The sequence below is a fragment of the Equus caballus genome, chromosome 11, assembly GCF_041296265.1.
Source record: "Equus caballus isolate H_3958 breed thoroughbred chromosome 11, TB-T2T, whole genome shotgun sequence".
In the NCBI taxonomy this organism is placed as follows: domain Eukaryota; kingdom Metazoa; phylum Chordata; class Mammalia; order Perissodactyla; family Equidae; genus Equus; species Equus caballus.
Window position 1 is genome coordinate 52,143,609 of NC_091694.1, and position 18,956 is coordinate 52,162,564.

General features: G+C 54.0%; 1 protein-coding gene across 3 annotated transcripts in view; it reads left to right on the forward strand.

Annotated features, from left to right (window-relative positions):
• NTN1 (netrin 1) overlaps nt 1-18,956 on the forward strand; it is a 186,579-nt gene that overhangs the window by 154,102 nt on the left and 13,521 nt on the right. For all 3 annotated transcript variants that reach the window (XM_070226530.1, XM_070226531.1, XM_023653496.2), the window contains exon 6: nt 16,691-16,765. In XM_070226530.1, the coding sequence (XP_070082631.1) occupies nt 16,691-16,765 (75 nt within the window). The remainder of the gene's footprint in view (nt 1-16,690; nt 16,766-18,956) is intronic.

Here is an 18,956-nt window from a genome sequence, read left to right on the forward strand (position 1 = left end):
TTAGCTAGACATTTGGGATCCTCTAGAAAGTCCATCTTGAATTTGCATGGCAGAATTTACATCTCACAAGAAGCTTGGGGGACTGTACTTCTCTGGCTCTGATCCAGATTTGGTCTCCATGTCTTTCCTTCACAGAGATGGGGAGCCCCCGTCTGCCCCAGTCAGATGCCCGTCTTCCAGCAGGTAGCTCCTTTGCAGCAAGTGGAAATCTCTGTCTGTCCTCTCCACCAGGGTTTACAGGGCTCATCTCTGGCGTAAGAGTTCTGAACTTTGATGAAAGATTTTTTTAATTTGGTCTGTGATTCAAGGTGTTATAGTGGGGAGGGGAGCGAAGGGGGTGGTTTGGACCTCAGGGCTGCCATAAAGCCTGACCTCCCAGGGGAGGAGGCGTGTGAAATCACATGGCTCTGGGTTAGCTTGTCCCAGGGCCCAGTAGATATCCCAGTTCCTAACAGGAGCTGGTGCTTGTGGGTGCCGGGAATGGAGCTAAATGGTGTCTCCTGCACACATGGCCTCCCCTGTGGGCGAAAGCTGCTTTGTCGTTTGTCCCCCAGAGTTGTCCTGGAAGCTTCTCCAGGAGGCCTGTGTGTGAACTCCCAGTGGTGGGTCAGAGGCAGCCCTGGGGACCCACAGCCATGCCTGGACTCCTGAGGTCCATCATTCTCTCATTCCAGTTCCCACCGGTCTTTGGAGGGTGGCTGGGAGCCCTGGGAATGGAGACCCCCGGGGTGCCCTCTGTGACTGGGAGACAAATGGGGAGCAGCCATTGGAAACCCTGTGTCTAGGGAGTTCCTGGGGACAGAAGAGATGGCTAAGAAATGGAAGACTGTAGAAAAGGTGAACTTGGCCATTTTGTTAAAGCCTGGGATGTGTCTAGGTGGGGAGGGCAGGGCAGGGTGAAGTCCAGGGTGTCCACTGTCCTTGTGGTGACCTTCAGCCTCTAGACTCTGCAGTGGCTCTGGGGGAGGGCAGCTATGCCTCTGCCCAGAATGCAGAGGCTCCCAGCACCTTCTGGAGGGGGGCGTTGGGGTCTGTGGTCACCTGGAGTGTATCGAGAATTCTTGTCTTCTCCAAGGCAAACACAGCACCTTCGTCCTCCCCCTAAGGAGGTAGTGGTGTGGTCTTGACAGGGAGACTTCAGGATCTGCCACGGTTCTGGCATTCCTGTGGAATGAGCCACCCCAGATGTACGCTTTCCAGACACCTGAGCCGTAATTAATGGAAATGTCGTGCAACTTTTTTTTAAAACCATTTTGGATGGAAATCTTTCCTGAATGTGTCACCAGCTTTCCTGCCTTATTAAGCAATGCACATCGAACATGATTTTGCCCTTCAGGGTGATATCGCCATTGCAAAAAAGGATTGTGCAGTAATACAGTCGTCATCTCAAAGCTTTTTCAGCTGTGTTAGGACTGTTGGCCTCTATTCAAAATGGCCTTTAGGTGTTCTCCATCTGCTTTTCATAGCTGCATCGCTTTCTGCCTCTTCTGTGTCCTCTCTGTGCTGGCTTTTCCTCTTCCTGCCAGTGGGTCGGTCTCTGGAGGGTCCTCCCACCCTTTAAATATATAGATCCTAAAGTACTATGTTCTAGGAATGGCGATAACAACAATGATTATCAACGTTTGTAAATAAAGGATCATTAAGCAGCGAATGAAGACCTGGGGGATTTCCTTTGAGGTAGCAATTTGGCTGTGTAGACATCTTCCTTCCTGGTTCTCACCTGGACTCCAGAGAACTGAGATGACAGATGAGTGGCCTCCAGTCAAGCAGGATTTTGCAGTCTTGAAGCATTTCCATACTCCACATAGATGTGCAAAGGAAGGAGGAGACAGGATTAGTCTCCTCAATCCTCACATCAGAGAACTGAGGAACAGAGAGGTTAAGAAGAGGGACCAGCATGATGGGGGTTCTGAAAACCATGTCCTCAGAGTTCGAAGGCACCAGGAAGGCTTGGGAGGGAGGGGCACTTTCCCTCGAAGTCTTGAGGGCTGATGTGTTTGTTACACAGGTGGTAGGCGTGTGCTGGGCTGTTCCAGAAAGTGGAGCTAAGGCCATCTGGGGGGAGTTACAGAAACAGGTGAGGCTCAGCTGTTGGAAGTCCTGTCCAGCCCTAGAGTAAGGCAGATTCAAGCAGTGAGATGGCAAGAGGTGGTGCTAGGGTGGACTGACCTTCAAGAACCCTTTCTGGGGGCCAGCTCCGTGGCCAAGTGGTTAAAGTTCTACACACTCCACTTTGACGGCCTAGGTTCGCGGGTTTGGATCCCGGGTGCAGATCTACTCCACTCATCAGCCATGTTGTGGAGACATCCCACATACAAAATAGAGGAAGATTGGCACAGATGTTAGCCCAGGGCAGATCTTACCCCCACCCCCCCCCAAAAAAAACAGAACCCTTTCTGCTCTGAAAAGGTGGATTCTGTGGCGTGTGTCCACTCTGTTAGTCAGTGGCAAGTGACAGAATAAACCAGGGATTGCAAGAATGTGTCAGCTTTTCCCCTGAGCAACCAGGAGTACCTTATTGAGTTCTGGGCTTCCTTGGGTGCTGAGGTTGATTAGTGATGTCTGCTGTGAGCTTGGAGAGGGAAACTATGGTCTGTGTGCTGCCTTTCCTGCCTCCGCACTTGCTCCCAATCAGTGTCTCCTCTGGAAACCCTCATTTTTTTTCAGGGGATAAGTTGCTCATCCTCAAGCCTTTAAACTAGGCACCCCAGGGTTCATACCTGCTTTCCTCTTTTTTCTTTCTCCTCTCCTCTGCCTGGGCTCTCATTCGATACTGTGGACCAGAAGCTCGTCTGCCGTTTTGATGGGGAGCCACTTCAGAAACAGTTGCAGGAAGAGAAATCTACTCCCTGGGTGCAGCAGCTTCTTGAATGTGGCCTCCCTGCTCCTTCCTTTCTCCGGCAGCCTGTGACCACAGCCACCTCTCCCAAGGGCGTGGCTGCCGGGAGGAGGCACAGGGCATCACTGTGGAAGCTGACTTTTTGGGAGGGGGTTGTGGGAAGATGGATGGGGTGGGGCAGTTACACAGAGCTTCTGCCCGAGGACAGGAAGCTGAGCGGATGGTCCCTTGAGAAGGGGCAGCCCCTGCATCAGGGTGCGGGACGTTAAGGGTCATTGCTCAGTAGTCATCAAATTGCTTATGGCTTTGGGGGCAAAGACCCCTCTGGGTGGCCCTGACCTGGAGTGAAGGGCAGCCAGTGCTCAGGAAAGTGGCCCCACTGGCTGGTGACCTGGGACATGGAACATTCCTGGCCTCAGCTTTCTCTTGTATGTGATGGAAATGGCAGTCCTGATACTACCTGCCTGGCCTCATTATAGGTCACTGTGCAGCTCAAGTGGGGTCATGGGTGGAAAGTTCTTTGGTGAGGGCTGCCCAGGTGTAGACTCATCACCATCCCAGGTGTTCCCGCGGGAGTCCGGTCAAGCTCTGTGGGGCTTGTGGATTAGACACAGCCGCCCTTTGAGGCTGAGGCAGCATCTGTAGGCAGGGAACAGGGTGACCCCAAGCCTATGGGGCTGGTGTTAGAGCAGGGTCTGGGGCCATCTTCGAGGAAGAATTAATCCCTTCAGCACAGTTCACACCAGCTGGGGAGGACTGAGGGTGGGCGGCAAAAGGTCAAGAGAAAATTCTGGATGTCCAGGAGCTGGTTCAGCCCGCTAAGGTCTCCTGCCTCCAGTCGGGAGGGCTTTCTGCGGCCCCAGAGGCTCTGGGCAAGAGGCTTTAATCTAATTACATGCTTTATTTGAGCCAATTTGTTTTCCAATCCATCTTGTTCAGCAAGAAGAAAGAGCCTGCTGGGGACTCATGGCACCCTCTTGTTCCGCATGGAGAAGAGGGGCAGCTCCCCCAGCTCCCGTGGCCAGTGCAGACCCCGACCTCTCCAGCCCGGCCACCCCACCCTGAACCAGCTGCAGGGAGGGGCCCGCTGGACCGCAGCTCCTCAGCCCAGGGAGGCAGAGCCTTTCCGGTTGGTCCTCACCTGAAAGCCGGCCCAGCCCTGGTCTCCTGCACCAGGCGGGCTTGGCACAGGACGGGCTTCCAGGACGGGGACCGGCCTGGGAGTCTCCTTCCCGCGAGGTCAGCCCGGATGCAGAGCTTTCCGGGCTTCTCCTGTGAGAGCTCCCCTCCAGCCCTGTATTTGAAATGTGCAAATATATTTTCATAATAAGGTAGCAGATTTAGAATCTGTGTTAGTGAAGTGCAAGCCAAACAGCAAAGCCCCTTGCCCCTCCCTGGAGAGGGAGGATCGATCGCTCCTGCCGCACTTCCCCAGCAAGGAGCTGCTCTCGCCAGGCTTCAGCTTTTTGTGTTTCCCAGCATTTTCCAAAATTGTCTTTTTCCGCCTTCAGAATCCTGCTTCAGGCCTTTGCCTTCCTGCTGCTTAGCAGACTTGCTTTCTGGGGGGGTCCCCTCGCCTCGCGGGGTCTGATGTCTTCCGCCCCTGGACCAGAGGAGTGCTGGAATGGCTGGGGCCGCAGGTCACCCTGCTGGCCCCACGGCCCCACGGTGGTGGCAGCTGACTCTCCTCTTATTCAACTCATTTAACAAATATTTACTGATAGTTTGTAAGCGTCCTGGGCCCTGGGGAGAGAGAGGGAACAGGGCAGTGCCCTGGGAGGGAGGCAGACCATCAGCAAACCAACTGAAAAATGTGGAACTGACTGGGTGACAGGTGCTGGAGGGGACCAGAGCCTCTAAAGATGGGCTTGCTTTTCAGAAAAGCCAGAGGTCAGTCAGTACGTACGGTCCATTGAGTCAGAAATAAGAAAAAGTTCTTTACATTGAACGTGCCAAGAAAGCAATGAGATTGGTTTTCTTCTCATGGCTCCTAATGGTAAAAATAATGATAGCTAACACTGTTTAGTGCTTATCACGTCAGGGTTCATCTCACTAGAACTTAAAGGATTACACACTCTTACCCGCATTTCATAAATGAGGAATCTGAGGTTCAGAGAAGTGCACTGATGTGCCCAAGGACACACAGCTTGAAAGTCGCGGAGCCAGCATTTTGAGTTCTTTGCCAGCCCACCTGCTAACGGCTGCCCAGCATCCTGCTGCCCAGAGCTGGTCAGTATCCTGAGATCAACCATTCCCGCTGGGGCAATGGATTGTGTCCTAGGGTCCAGGTAGGGGCAGTCTGTCTAACTGACGCTCCAGACACCAAGGAGAGCAGGCGAGGACCTGCCGAAAAGCCTCGGATTCGGAGCTTGAGGATGCTGCTCCTCAGACGTCAGCCATGCATCCCAGCACAGGCCTTGCGGCCTGACTTCTGGTGCCACCTAAGCCCTCTGAGGCCCAAATCATGCCCTCTGTTGTCAAAGAGCTTAGCAGGTTAGAAAGGTGCCTAAGCCCCTTCCCCAGGCTTTCTCACGGGTGTCACAAGAATGAGTGCAGAGAGAGCCGACTGGCCTGCGTGGGGAGCCTGTCTGTGGGTTTCTCCAGGCAGTCTTGGTATCTCGCAGAGCACTGCATCCTGCTTATTTTATGCTGTCGTGATCCTGGGCACACAGGGGAACCCAGAGTTTATGACCCCCTGGGTTCTGGGAGCATTCAGTGGTGGCCCACACTGTGCAAGTGCTGGGACCCAGGTCCGATCCACCACCGGGCGAGGAGGCAGACCGACAATTCCAGACCGTGGGATGGGCGCTAAGAGCATAGGGGGTGCGCAGCTGTGCTTGGGGGCTGAGACGGAGGCCACACAGGGAGATGACAGGAGCGGGTTGCAAGGAAGGTCGCCAGGGAGGAAGGCGTTGAAGGCCAAGGTGTGGTGGCTGAACCTGTGCATAGCTGCTGCGGGGTCTCTGGCTTCTCTGGTACCCATGGGGTTAGGCCCTGTTCCTTCCAGATATTCTGCAGAGAATAGGGGTCAGCCGCCATTCACTCGAATGGAAGAGAAGATAGGTTACAGTGAACGGAGTGAGTGTCCCAGGATCATGGACCTCGGGCACAGACAGGTCCTCACTGTGGGCCTGATGCCCTCTCCATCCCGCACCTTCTCTCGCAGCCTGAGGCCTGGCTCTGGGTTCATCGCCCAGAATGGATCCTGGAGGCAGACGTGTTTCTGCTGGGAGACAGGGCTCGGTTGCCCAGAGCTCACTGCACAAGCTGGCTGCTTGGTGTGGGTCAGTTTCGTACTTTCTGGGGAGGACCAGGGCTGGCTCGCTCCATCTCAGATCTGAGCTCTCCTCCTTGCCTCATGAGACCTCACCTTTCCCCTGGCTCTGCCATTCTTCACCCCCTGTTGGCTGTCATTCATCTGGGGCCCCCTGAGGCAGCCTTGAGCCCATCACACCCAGTTGCGGCACCTTCTCATCCTTCAGGTCCCAGCTGAGGGTCATCTCCTCTAGAGACCTTCTCTGACATCCCTCTCACGCACCACAGATATTTCATCCTAAATCCTGTGAACGGGTAGGACAGTTATCATCACTGCTAGCCCATTTCACTGATGAGGAAACCGAGGCTCAGAATAGTTGAGGGCCCCAGATCATAGGGCTGGTGCTGTGATCTCTTCCTACAAGAAACAACCGCCTTCCCTGGAGCCCCTCTCAGTCGACTTCCACTTACACCCTCGGGCCGGAAGCCGGGACAAGGCCGTGGGGAGCTGCAAGGGGGCCTTTGAAGAAGAGTGACATCGGAAACATCGGGGTTTGCTCTTCGGGAAGGAAGGAGAACGGGTACTGGGGAGGCTGTAGAGGACCCGGGCCATCACCACTGGTGGCTCTCTAGGGGAAAGTAGGGCCTGGGCGTGCCCTGCGCAGTGCGCATGATCTCCCGGCGGGCGCCTGCCTCCGCCCCTGCCAGTGCAGCCGAGGGTACCGGCTGGGAAGACCTGGGCGGAGGTGGCCACGCGGGAAGGAGCAGGACAAAACGGCCGGGCTGCCCTGGGGAGCACTGGGTGGGGGCCGGAGCAGCAGCAGCCCCGGCGGCCAGCCTGGCGCAGGAAGAGGATCAGGCGCTCGCTTCGCCGTGTAAAGCACGCATGTCCGCGCTTTTAACCGCACTTGCTGAGGAAGCACCAGGCTCGTGCGGCAAAATGACAGGTCGGTTTCCAGGAGCTGGCGCAGTGGCTCCTTGTAAGGACAGGACAGAGTGGGGATCACGTCCCACTGGCCTCAGGCGAGGTGGGGCCTGGGCAGCCCAAGGACCCTTCCCTGATAGTGAGAGGGTGGAGCCTCCCTCAGTCCTATGCAGCTGAAGACCACCCGCCCAGCAGCCGCAAGTGACCCAGGCTCGGCTAGAACCCTCTAGTGGCTTTGTGTTACATTTAAATAGAATCCACACCGTACCCAGCTGCACACAGCTCTTCAAGCTGGTGGGACTCCTTTCTCTGCTCCTCTCCTCGTTCGCTCTGTGCAAGGCACCCCAGCTTTCACTCAGTCCCTGGACTGTGCTAGGCTCGATCCTGCCTAAGGGCCTTTGCACAGGCTGTTCTTCCTGCTTGGAAACTTATTCTTGCCCCTGCCTCCTTCCCACTGTTTAGGTCTCAGTGTTGTGCCACATCCACAAGCTTCCTGTGACCACCTAGTTACAGCAGTGCCCTCACTCCCAACCGTATTACCGTGCACACAGTTGGCTGATGACTTGCTTTTCCTTTGTCCCTTAATGTTTGTGGTGTTGGGAGAGGATGAAACTACATATACACATGACACACACACATGTGTACACACACCATCTCTTAGGGAGGATATAGCCCTTCCCAGTGGCAGGAACCACGTGGGTTAGGAATACAAGTGTCACCTCGTTGAATACAGATATAAGCTCATTAGGATTCCCCCATAAGCAAGTGGTCCCCATCCTCACTGGAGAAGAGACTTGCCTCGGAATAGTTTTAGTGTTCTTTTTAATACAAGAATTGTATATTCATTATAAGACGACTCATTAAGTGAATGAATGGATGATAAATTCGTGGAAGTGGGGGTGCTGCATCAAAGGATGTGCCTTGTTTTAGGGTTTTGATGTTCGATGCCAGTTACACTCAAAGAAGTTTGTATTAATTTGCACCCAACCATGTCCTATGGGTGTATATGCCTTGGAGAGTTCCCCAGGTAAAAGTCCTATGTTCCCATTAATTTAAGTTGCATTCCTTTGATTATTTGAAGTTGAACATTTTTACATCTTCTTGTCCCCATTTCCCTCTTTTGTGAATTGCTTGTCCTTCTCCTTTGAATTTTAGGTTGCTTATCTTATTGATACAGAAGAGTTCTTTATATATTAAAGACACCAATCCTTTGCTATCTACGTTGCAAACACTTGTGGCTTTTTTCCCGTCACTTGCCCCCTGTAGGTTGCAAGGCACCTCACATCCAGCTCCTCTGCCAGTCCCTTCCTGGGGGCTGTGTCATTTGGGGGGTCCTCGGCCCTGCTACCCCAGAGCCCAGAGTTCAATGGGCGTTACGAGGCAGGTGGGGCTTGGAGGTTGTAGGGTGGGTGGGTGAGACCAGCGTGGGCTTGGAGAGAGACGTGTGGGGTGTAAGATCTGCCTGTGAACCCTGGCTCTCTCAGGGAGGGGGCTGTAGCCTGGGCACAGTGCTTGCGGGTGGGGGTACTCAGAAGGTGGTCTTACTAGGGGGAGAATTATGACGTCACCTGCAGCCTAGGACCAAAAGGAGAGAGTTAGCTTTGTGAGTTCGTGGGGAGTGCCGCTTCCATCCTCACCACGTCTCCCCCACGATGGCCATTCTGCAGCTCGTGGACACCCACCATGTGTGAAAACTGCACACATTGAAAATGGACTCCCTGGCCTGGGGAGTTCCAGGCGGCTTTGTGGCTCCAGGTCAGGCAGAGCCAAAACACACTCTCTGGGCAGACTGGCCTCGCCTGCCTTTTGTTACCTGCTGGTGGGCAGAGTGGCCCAGCCGAAATGGATGGAGCCAGGAGGGTGTCCTTCCCAGCCCCACTCCCTTGAGCTCTTGTACCCCAGGCCAGTGGGCACCAGGGCCCCTCCCCTGTGCCCAGCCAGCAGAGCCTGAAACTCTGCAGCCCCAGATCTCTGCCCTGGGATGGACCGTGATGGCTGGGTGTCTGTTGCTCATCACCCCCAGCGCCCCACCTTCCCGAGCCCAACAGCCCAGAAGCAGAGAGGCAGAGGTGCCGCTGAGAGCAGACCTTGGCCAGTTCCCCACCCTGCTCCAAGGGAGGTGCCAGATGCAGCGCCCCTGGCTCCGACTGGGGGATGTCGGGCCCCGCCTGCCATATGCTTGGAGATGAGCTTCGATCCGGCGAGCAGGCCTGCCCAGCAGGGTTTTTGGCACCTGGGGCACGGGAGGCAGACCAGAGGGGCAAGCTACCCAAGGTGGAGGAAGCGGAGGGAGGGGCTCGGCCACTGGGATTGGGCCTGCAGGGCCCCCTCTTGGCTCTTGGCTGTGGGTTGGTCAGGGGAGCAGGTGGAGGGAATAAAAAGGAGGGTCGGCTGCTCCCGGGAGGAGCCAGGATGCCAGCCAGCCAGGATGGGCCTGCTGCGAGCTGCAGATGGTGGCCTCCAGGTCTCAGCGGCTGTCCCTGGGACAGAGCACAATGAGTTAGGAGCCAGGAGGTCCCCGTGTCCATACATGGCAGCTCCCATCTCTTTGGGGAGGAGGCTGGGAGTAGAGGGTAACCCTGGTGCAAGGGCTCCTGCTGACATTTCAGTATTTACCTGTGCTCTCAATTTGAGCCCCAAACTGTCCCCTGAGAGAGCAGGGTCAGCGGAGCTTTCTGCTCTGCGTCCGTCACTCCTGTGTGGGGCAGGCAGGCTGGGCCCAGGCTGGCAGGGTCGCAGCCACTGGGTCCAGGGAGGATGGGACCCTGCTGGGCGTAAAATATGGGGACGGATTGGTAAACAAGGTGGATCCACTGGTCTGCAGGGTCTGTGCATGTATAAGCCCACGCTAGCTTTTGTGTTAAGGTCGAACCATGTGAAACTGCTTTTTTTTTTTAAGTTGAAAAATCTTGGATTTAGTCACCGTCACGTGGTTCATCCTAATCGCGTTCCATCTTTTTCTGTGTTTCTGACCAGATCAAAGAGAATGAAAAGGGTGTGTCCTTTTAATGACTACATGGACCCAGCCTCTGAAACCGTCTGCATCCAGAGATTTCTTAAGATCATCTATTCAGATTTGATATCTCTTTTTGTTCGACTTGGTCATTTATGTCTTCCTAAAAAGTAAAGCATTTCATTCCAGCATCCAAGATTTCAGCCTAACGCTGTATGCAATGGCCCTGGATTTGCAAAGTCGTCTTCAGATTGAGGTTCTGCCCCTTGTTCGTTTCCTAATGTTGGGTCTGTTTTCTCTCTTTTATTCATAATTAGACCTGACAGCGTTTGGTCTGGTTTTTTGTTGTTATTGTTTTGTTTGGTTGGGTTTTTTTAGATTGTTTTTGGGCTTTGCTGAGAATCAATTCTTGGACGTATTTATAACTTCTGAATTTTTTCAGTCATCTACTTTTCCAGTTTCTCCTTCTGTAGTTGTTAATTCTTTCCTCCTGCTTTCTTCAGGGTTTGTTTTGCTCATTTTCTAACTTCTAGAATTGAATGCACTTCATTTATTTTTATTCTTTTCTGCTTAATAATAAATATTATTTATTACGTCATGGTCAGGAAATGTGGCCTGTATAATTTCAGCCCCTTGGAGTTAAGTTAGCATTCTTTTACTACTTGTGTGTCTGTCTGTTCTCTTTGTATTTCTAATAGTTTTTGCTTAATATAAATCAATAAGATGTTATTCCACACATAACTTTTTTTTATTACAAGGTGAACTTGTTTGTTACCTAGTGACACATATCCAGCTTCTTCTTTAAAAGTTATAAGCTTAAAAAAATGCCGTATTTAGTGATGTAGCTCTGAAACAGCTATTTAATATTCGCTTTTTCAACAGAGAAGTTGAATCCATTTATAGTCATTGTTTTGTTTTTAGATATTTGCTCTTCTGCGATCTTAATTTATCACAGTTGCTTTTTGTCTATTCCACTTTTTCTGGGTTTTTTTCCTTTTGGCATATTAGCTATAATTTCTTTCCTGTCTTCTCTAGTGTTCTGTGGCTATCTTTGGGTTTTTCAAAAGCACTATTTGAGCTAATAGCTCTTATTTGTCAGGGTCAAGTGTGAAATAGTATGGTTAGCATTCTGCCTCCTCAAGACAAAGATTTGTGTTCCCCACCTCATTCTGCTTCTTAGTTTTCGTCAATATGGTCTAAAGTTTTAGACTAATTTTTTTTTTTTTTTTGAGGAAGATTAGCCCTGAGCAAACATCCACTGCCAATCCTCCTCTTTTTGCTGAGGAAGACTGGCCCTGAGCTAACATCTGTGCCCATCTTCCTCCACTTTATACGTGGGATGCCTGCCACAGCATGGCTTGCCAAGCAGTGTGTAGGTCCACACCCGGGATCCAAACTGGCAAACCCTGGGCTGCTGAAGCGGAACATGTGAACTTAAACACCAGGCCACCAGACTGGCACCTAGACTAAGTTTTTATAGTTATTTATACATACATATGCATAGTCTGATGTTCCCTTTCAAAAGCTTGAAAATTGTGTTGAGATTTGTCTTCACTTTTAGAACCAAATTTGAAATCTCTATGGTCACTGGTTTCAGTGTTCATCACCATTGCATTCATACTGTGACTTTCCCCTCATAAACTCTTATTTTTGATTCATTTCGTAGTTGGTTGGAAAACATGTTCAAGTATTTCTCTGAAAAAGGATACCTGATTGGAATATTTGCTGAGCCCTTGCACACTGAGCATGCCTTTTGTTTATTGTGGCCTGCATGCATGTGGGACAGTCTAGCTAGGTATAAAATTCTTGGGTCACAGACTTCTCCCTCCTCAAGACCTGTGGACATTGTTCCATGGTCATCTGGCCAGCTCCTTGTTGCTGTTGATTTTTAATCCGAATATTTTTTTCCTCATTGTGGTATTTCATATGTTTTACAAAGGTGTGTCTGGATGTTGGTCTGTTTTCCCAAAGAGACCTTTCCTCGTGCTGCATCTGTAGGTCTGTCTTTAGCTCGGGAGTCCTATCTTCGATTCTTGTTTCTATTCCGTTTGTCCTCTGCTGTACTTCTCTCCCAATCGTATGTCACCTCTCCACTTTCTTTCTCTCTTACATGCTTATCATTTTCTCTTTATCCTTCTCCTCTAAATATTGTGAGAGTTTCTCCAATTTATTCTCCTTGTTTCTGAATCAGTTTTCTACAGTATCATTTCTCTTTACTGCTTCCAAAGTGGATTTTAATTGTGCTACTAGATTTTTAGGTTTTGGTTTTTCCGGCTCTTTCTCTCCTGCCTCACCCTTTTTGGATCATCATACAGTCTCTTCAGCTCAGCCTAGTCTTCCCTTATGGCTTTCTTCTCCTATTTCATGGAGGCTGTGTTTTAGAATTTTTTTAGTCTGCCATGCCCGTTTGGTTACACATTGTCTATGGCTGTTTTCAGGCTGCAGTGACAGAGTTTGAATAGTGATAGAGACCGTATGGCCAGCAAAGCCTAAAATATTTACTGTTTGGCACTTTGCAAAAAATTTGCAGATCCCAGTACTAGTGTAACAGCTGGGTTCCCATCTCAGCACCAAGCTGGATGGCAGGGGAGCGTGTGCAGCTCCATCTCCAGCTCCGAGTTCCTGCCAGGCTTTCCCTTGGTTCTCTCCTGCTCTGTGGAGGTGGTATCCTCTCTCTGCTGCCTGACTTTCTCATTTTCTGTCTTCGTGATTTAGATAAAAAATGCAAGGTCAGATATCCCTGCGCACACTGTCCTTCCACTCCTGACCCTTCCATAAGCTTTCTCTCCCTGGAGGAGGGCGCCACCATTGGTGCCCCCACCCACTTCCTGCCCGTTTGTTTTCTGGTTGTTGTCTCTCTGTCGCCTTCCCTTGTTTCAGGACCTTTCTGTTCGGCAGACAGAGAGCTGTGTCCTGCGGTAAAACCTGGACAGGTTTTGCTTGTGGCACCACCATCTGCCTTTAATTAATAGAGATTGCTCCCAGATCCCAACACTGGGTCATCTGTCAGTTGAGTTTCTGGCATTAGTGTGAATTTTCATTTTTTTCATTGTCTTTATAGCTATTTTGGAGCACAAGAGGGAGAGGCCACATGGATGGCTGCCAAGTAGATGCCATTTTGAAGGAGTCAAAGCTGCATTTTAAAGCTGTGGTTTGTCCATCTTGAAGCCGTCTTTGTAGCTTTGTGTGTATTTGATAAAAGAAGAAAACACAGGAACGTTTCGTTATCCGGGGACCACTTGCTCGGTGACCTCAGTCCTCTGGAATACGACCAAAACACAGAGTCCACGAGCAGTCGGATAGCTGCCAGGGTGTCCATGTGCTGGAGGTCATTCACTTTACCCAAAGGAGGGTGTTTCAGCCTCTATCCGAGCCTGTTTACCCATGTTTTACGTACAGTTCTAACGAGCTGGGTCTCTGTTTTCCTAGCTCACAACTGCATTGGAATCAGCAAATCTGAGGGGAGTCGGGGACGTTTTACAACATAAGCACGCTGACCCAACGAGAATTTCTGGCTGACAGAAAGGAAAGACATAGGACCCACAAAAAAAAACCAAAAACCAAATAACAAATACAATTACAACTGTTGGGAGCTGGCACCATTTCCTGTAAGGGCAGCCGGCTTGAGTTAGTCTGGGAGCGCTCTCCGGTTTGAGTCAACAGCCACCTCTCGGCCTTTCCTCTGCTGAGCTGGGTGCTCCGTGCCAGTCATGGGAGCAGAGACCCGTCCCCACCTCCCGCAGCCACGGTTGCTTCCGAGAGCGGTTTCTAACCCTGGCTGCCCATTAGAATCACCTGGGGAGCTTAAAAAATCTGGACCATTAGTCTGCTCCCTGAACCTGTGAGTCAGGATGTCCTGGGGGTGGGACTCAGGCATCAGAGTTTTTTAGAGCTTATGGGTAATTCCACCATATAGCCCAGTTGGGGCCCACGGGTTGGGAGCACAGGTTCGGTGTGGACCGCCCCGTCTGCAAAATGGGGCTAATTGGCAGGGCTGGGAGCGTGCCGTGTGCCTCGATGGTGCCACGCTTGTGGCTACCACTACTGAGGGCAGACTCTTGATGTTTATGGGGATGACTGGGATTTGTCAGGCAGGGTCTGGAGCTCAATCTAATTAGGGAGTGACGGATGCCACACGTTCTAGGACAATTTCTGTCCCAGATGGCTACTTGCCTCTGGAGAGAAGAGCTGCAGACATTGCTAGGAGGGAGAGTGATGGAGAGGGAAGGGCTGAAGGCACAGGACTAGGTGGTTGCAGTGCGGGGCTTCCCTGGGCAGGCGCTCCGGACCCTTCCTGAGCTCTGGTCTCCGTCTTGGAGATGGGACTCATGGTCCCTCCCTCCTCATGGGGTCACTGGGAGGCCTGGAGGAGCTGCCGTGCCCCAAGGTGCTCTCTGGACCTGGGCTGTCCCCCTCAGGGCTTGGACAGAGGGTGTGCCTGGACCCACGAGAGGAGGCGGTTCCTACTGACCAGAATGCAAGAACTGACATGAGCCAACGACTTTCGTAAAAAAATAACAAGAAAGCAACAAGAGTGGATTCAAGACTGTCCCGTAATGAGATCACCTGGCACCGCTTGCATTCTAATTTGCTTCCCTAGGTGGGGAGAGCAGGGAGGGGTTCCAGCCAGCTCACTTAGGGCTGCAAGGACTTACGCACAACCTGGGTTCAGCCACAGCGGTCACTTGGCTGTGAGCATCATCTGTCCCTGAGCTGGCAGGGACACGGCCGGGAGCAGCTGTTCCCCACGGTCAAGTGCAGCGTGATGATGGTGGTGCCAGTGCCATTGACCTGTGTGTTTGGCCGCCATCACCTCGCATCTCGACCTCGCGGGCTTGGCCACGGTCGAATGCAGGCCGTTCTCTCTGGACGACCCAGTCCATGCATTCCAAGAGGTCCCTACTCCAGTAACCAACCAGCCATCCAGCTGGCAGGCAGGACTGGCATTGTAGCCTCTGGTATCCCTGGCAGGGCATCCTGGGGGGAGTCCAAGGGCTTGGGCCACAGGGAAGCAGAAGGGGGGCTGTTTTCTTCCCATTTCCTGAGCCTGGTTCCTAACTGGGTACTCCAGGAAGCTGGCTCAGGAGGCAGCAGGCAGCTGCCAGGCCCGTGGCTCCCAGGGCAATGGGATGGAGCTGTTTTGACTTTAAGTGAGGCCCCAGTCAGTGCATCCTGGGACCTTGAAGGAGGCAGCTGCCTCCTGGAGTCCTCACCTGGGGTGAGGTCTGAATATTCCCCACAGATCTGAGCTATAGGCTGGGGACACAGGTGGCTCTGGGGGGCCTGACTTCCTGCCCTGGCTCTGGCCTGCGCTCCCTATATACACATCACTCTTTAGCCCCACCTCACTTTGCTTGCCCTCTGCCAGGTGAGGAGCTGGTCCCTGCTCCTCGGGAGTTGCCTGGGTGTGTGTGCATCCCCTTCACCTTTCTGGTCCCCTTGTCCTCGCCCCTCACCAGGACACACACCCCACCCACTTCCACCACCCCATGCTGTCATTGCTCCTAGAACAAACTGGGCCCTCTGCAGCCCCCAGGCCAGGCTGGCTGGTCTTCCTGCCAGCAGTCTGGGAGTTGCTGGAATACAGGGCAGTCCTCATCCCCACCTCTGGGCTTAACATCCTCCTCACTAGGAGGGGGAATCTGCTGGCGTTTGCTGAGACACAGCGTGGTGTAACCAAGAGTGCAGTGACGTCGGCATCTCAGACCCACCTTCCAGGCCAGCCTTGGCACTAGCTGTCTGGGGCGCATTGCACAGGTGGCTGTTTTCTCATCTGCAGAGTGGGAACAACACACACACATCAAAGACTTTTTGTGAGAATTGACTGAGATCCAGCAGGTCGAGTTGTGGCGCAGGGCAGCCTGGAGGACTTATTGGGCCTCTGTGGTGGGCCGGCCACCATGCTAAGAGTGTCGCACGCGGACTTTGTAAAGGAATTGCGTCACCTCATTCAAAGAGGAGAAAGAGCTGACTGGGAGAGGGCTCGCTGGGCTGGCCTGGGAGGTTTGCCTTCAGTGGGCTGACACAGGCCACCCCAGGAGAAGCAGGCCGATGGCTGGCAGGCAGGCCCCGGGCCCCGCACGTCCTGCCCGGCTCCCGCTTGGACTCCGGGAAGCCCCCGAGGTGATACCCAGCAGACCGGCCCGGCAGCCCTGTCTCCCAGCAGTAGGGCCCATTAGAACTGAACTCTTCTTCGGGGGGCATTTTATTTGCACACTCCAGTAGAGTGGACACCAAAGGGGTTTTCTAATGCTTCATGGGCTGCTAATTTCCTCTGTGACCTCTTTTGTTGGGGCCTGACCCCAGCCAGAGGCTCCGCGCCATGAAAGCCAGCGCCTGACACAGACCCGGGGCACCGGGTGACAATGAGGCCTCTATCGGCTTTAATCAGGCTCCAGTTGCGTCTTAAGAACAGGGGGAATTTGTGTGGCGCTCAGAAGCCCTGGGTGGCACAATACGGGAGCCCCCAAGTCCCTCATGGAGGCCAAGGGGGCTGCAGGCCGCGGCTGCGGGATTCGTCAGGCTGGAGGGGGTGGGTCGGGCGGGGGCCCTTTGTCCCAAGCGCCGCTTCAGAAGGCTGCCCTGAATGGCTGCCCGCTCCTGGCCCATGGGTATCACAGGCCTCTGGGTATTTAGGGAGGAGGCGGCCTCCACTCGGCCGCCAGCCTATTCATCGCCAGCCTAATTAGGTTTTGTCTGTGCTCTCCCCTCCCTGCAGACTGCGATTCCTACTGCAAGGCCTCCAAAGGGAAGCTGAAGATTAACATGAAAAAGTACTGCAAGAAGGACTATGGTGAGTGCAGGGAAGGGGGAGGGGCACGTGACCAGCCCGGAGCTGGGGTCGGGGTGCAGGTGGCCCTGCGAGGGTGTTGGTCTGGAGTCCCTGTAACCAGACAGGTGCTGAGCTGGATGGATCCCATGCCCAGGAATGTCTCATCTCTTCCACTTTGGCCCTCAGAGGCAAGGGGCTTGAGGGGCCACAGGGCACAAGCGCTGGGCTTTCCCCATCGCCCTGCAGGGAGGCATCCAGGCCAGTGGGGCCCACCTGAGGCTGGGATTCCCAGGCTGGCCTCTGGCCCTCACTCTGCCCCGAGGGGCTGTGTGGCCGCAGACCAGTCACTTTACCTCTCTGGTCTTCAGTCCCCTCATCCACATTGTGGGCATTCAACCTGAGCAGCTGCTTGTTCAAAGTGAGGCGGTGCAGGTGTCAGGAAAGGGGTGGGAGCTTGGCGGTGTGTGTAAAGTGCAGCTTCCTGAAGCCGCCTTCTTCTGGGCTGAGCTGGGTCCAGGAATCCACATTGTAAACGGCTCGCTGGTAATTCTGATGCATCAGAAGTTTGAGCACAACTGAATGGGGATCTCTGAGGACCTTTTTCAGCCGGGACCTATGGGGCTGGCGGCCCTGGGGGCCACCAGCAGAGACTCCCTATCACCTGAGCTCTCAGGCTCCCTTTGCTGAGAAGGGGGTGTCCCGTCCCCCGACTCTCACTGCGCACCGGCCCTGGAGACGGTGGACTGTCCTTTTCCGCTCTCTGTAAGCGTGTCCTGAGAATTCCCTCGAGCCAGCCCTGCCCCGTGGGAGGTGAGGAGCCAGCTTCGTGGTTTCTGGTCCCTGAGAGAGTCCACGCTGGCTGCAGGCCGGCGCTGGCCAGACACCACGTGATGCAGGGTCGAGTTCTGACTGCAGTCACGGGGGGGTGGGAGGCCATCGGAGAGCCTGCGGGAGGAGAGGAGCCCTTAGTGGCCCACGGGCAGGTGTGGGCAGAGAGCGAGGGGCATCTCAGAGCCAGAGAGCAAATGAAAGTGCCGAGAGGATGCTCCAGATGTCCACTGGTGGAGCTGGGAAGGCCCCTGTGCAAAGACCAGGGCAGCCGAGGCCCCCATCACCTGGCCAGGAAGTAGCTTCGGCCTGAACCCCAGCCTGGCTCTCTCTGCCATGGGGCCTCCTCCTGACCTGGGCTGCCTGGCTGATTTGGGCTGGGCCTCCCTTCCCAGTGCCTGACAGTCCTCTCTGCCCACCTCCCCACTCCAGCTGGATGTGGCCCTGTCTCGCCTGCGAAGTGGGGCCTCTGCTCATCCACGGGGGGCTGGGTGGGAGGGGAGGAGGCAAGAACCAGAGCTGCAAGAAGTGGGCTGAGAAGGAAGGGCCCCTGGTGAGAAGGCTCATCGTCTGGAACCCGTGCTCCATCCTTCTGCCCCGAGAGGGCGGGCAGCCCGGCCTTGGATGATGGGCCACATGGGGGTCCTGACTGATGGTGGGGGGCACGCACGGAGGCACGCACACCGCATGCTGAAACCAGGGCGCCGTTCCAGTGAGCCAGCCGCACTGCCCACGGGCTGCCTGGCCACCCACTGGCCAAAGCCAGAGCGCCTGGCAGGGTTTGTGGGTCAATTCAGAAGTCGCCAGGCTGAGGATATCCCCGTTCCAGATCCCTCTGGGGTCCACAGTAAATTCTTAAAAGCCCTTTTAAAGTACTTGCATCCCAAGGCAGTGCAGAAACTTCCAGCTCCCCCCGGGAAAACAAATGTAGGGGTGGTTTAGAGATAAAGGAAGTGCTGTCCCCCAGCCAGGATGACAGCCACAAGGATGGGCCCCAGGTTGTTTTGGACGATGCCTGTGTGGCCCCAAGCTGTAGGGCCTCGTCCTCCCAGCCCCAGCCGTCTGTGTCTGCTGGGCACTGCAAGGTGGCAGTCCTGTGGGAGGAGGACTCGGGCCCAAGGGTTCTGCCACATTCCCCGGGTTGGGGTCTGGGGCTCAAGCATGGGCCGTCTACACAGGCCTGGAGAGCCCAGGGTCACCGAAGTGCCTCTCCGCCTGCCTCCCCCTCACCCCCCCGCCCAGAACGGGGTAGAGGAGAAGGAAGAGGCGGCACACTGGGGAAGCAGTGATTTGATTTCAGCCTTGAAGCATCCTTGCAGTAGGCATGTGGAGAGGGGGCTAGGAGAAGGGAAGAGTAAGCGGTCTTTCTGTGAGGTGCTGACCC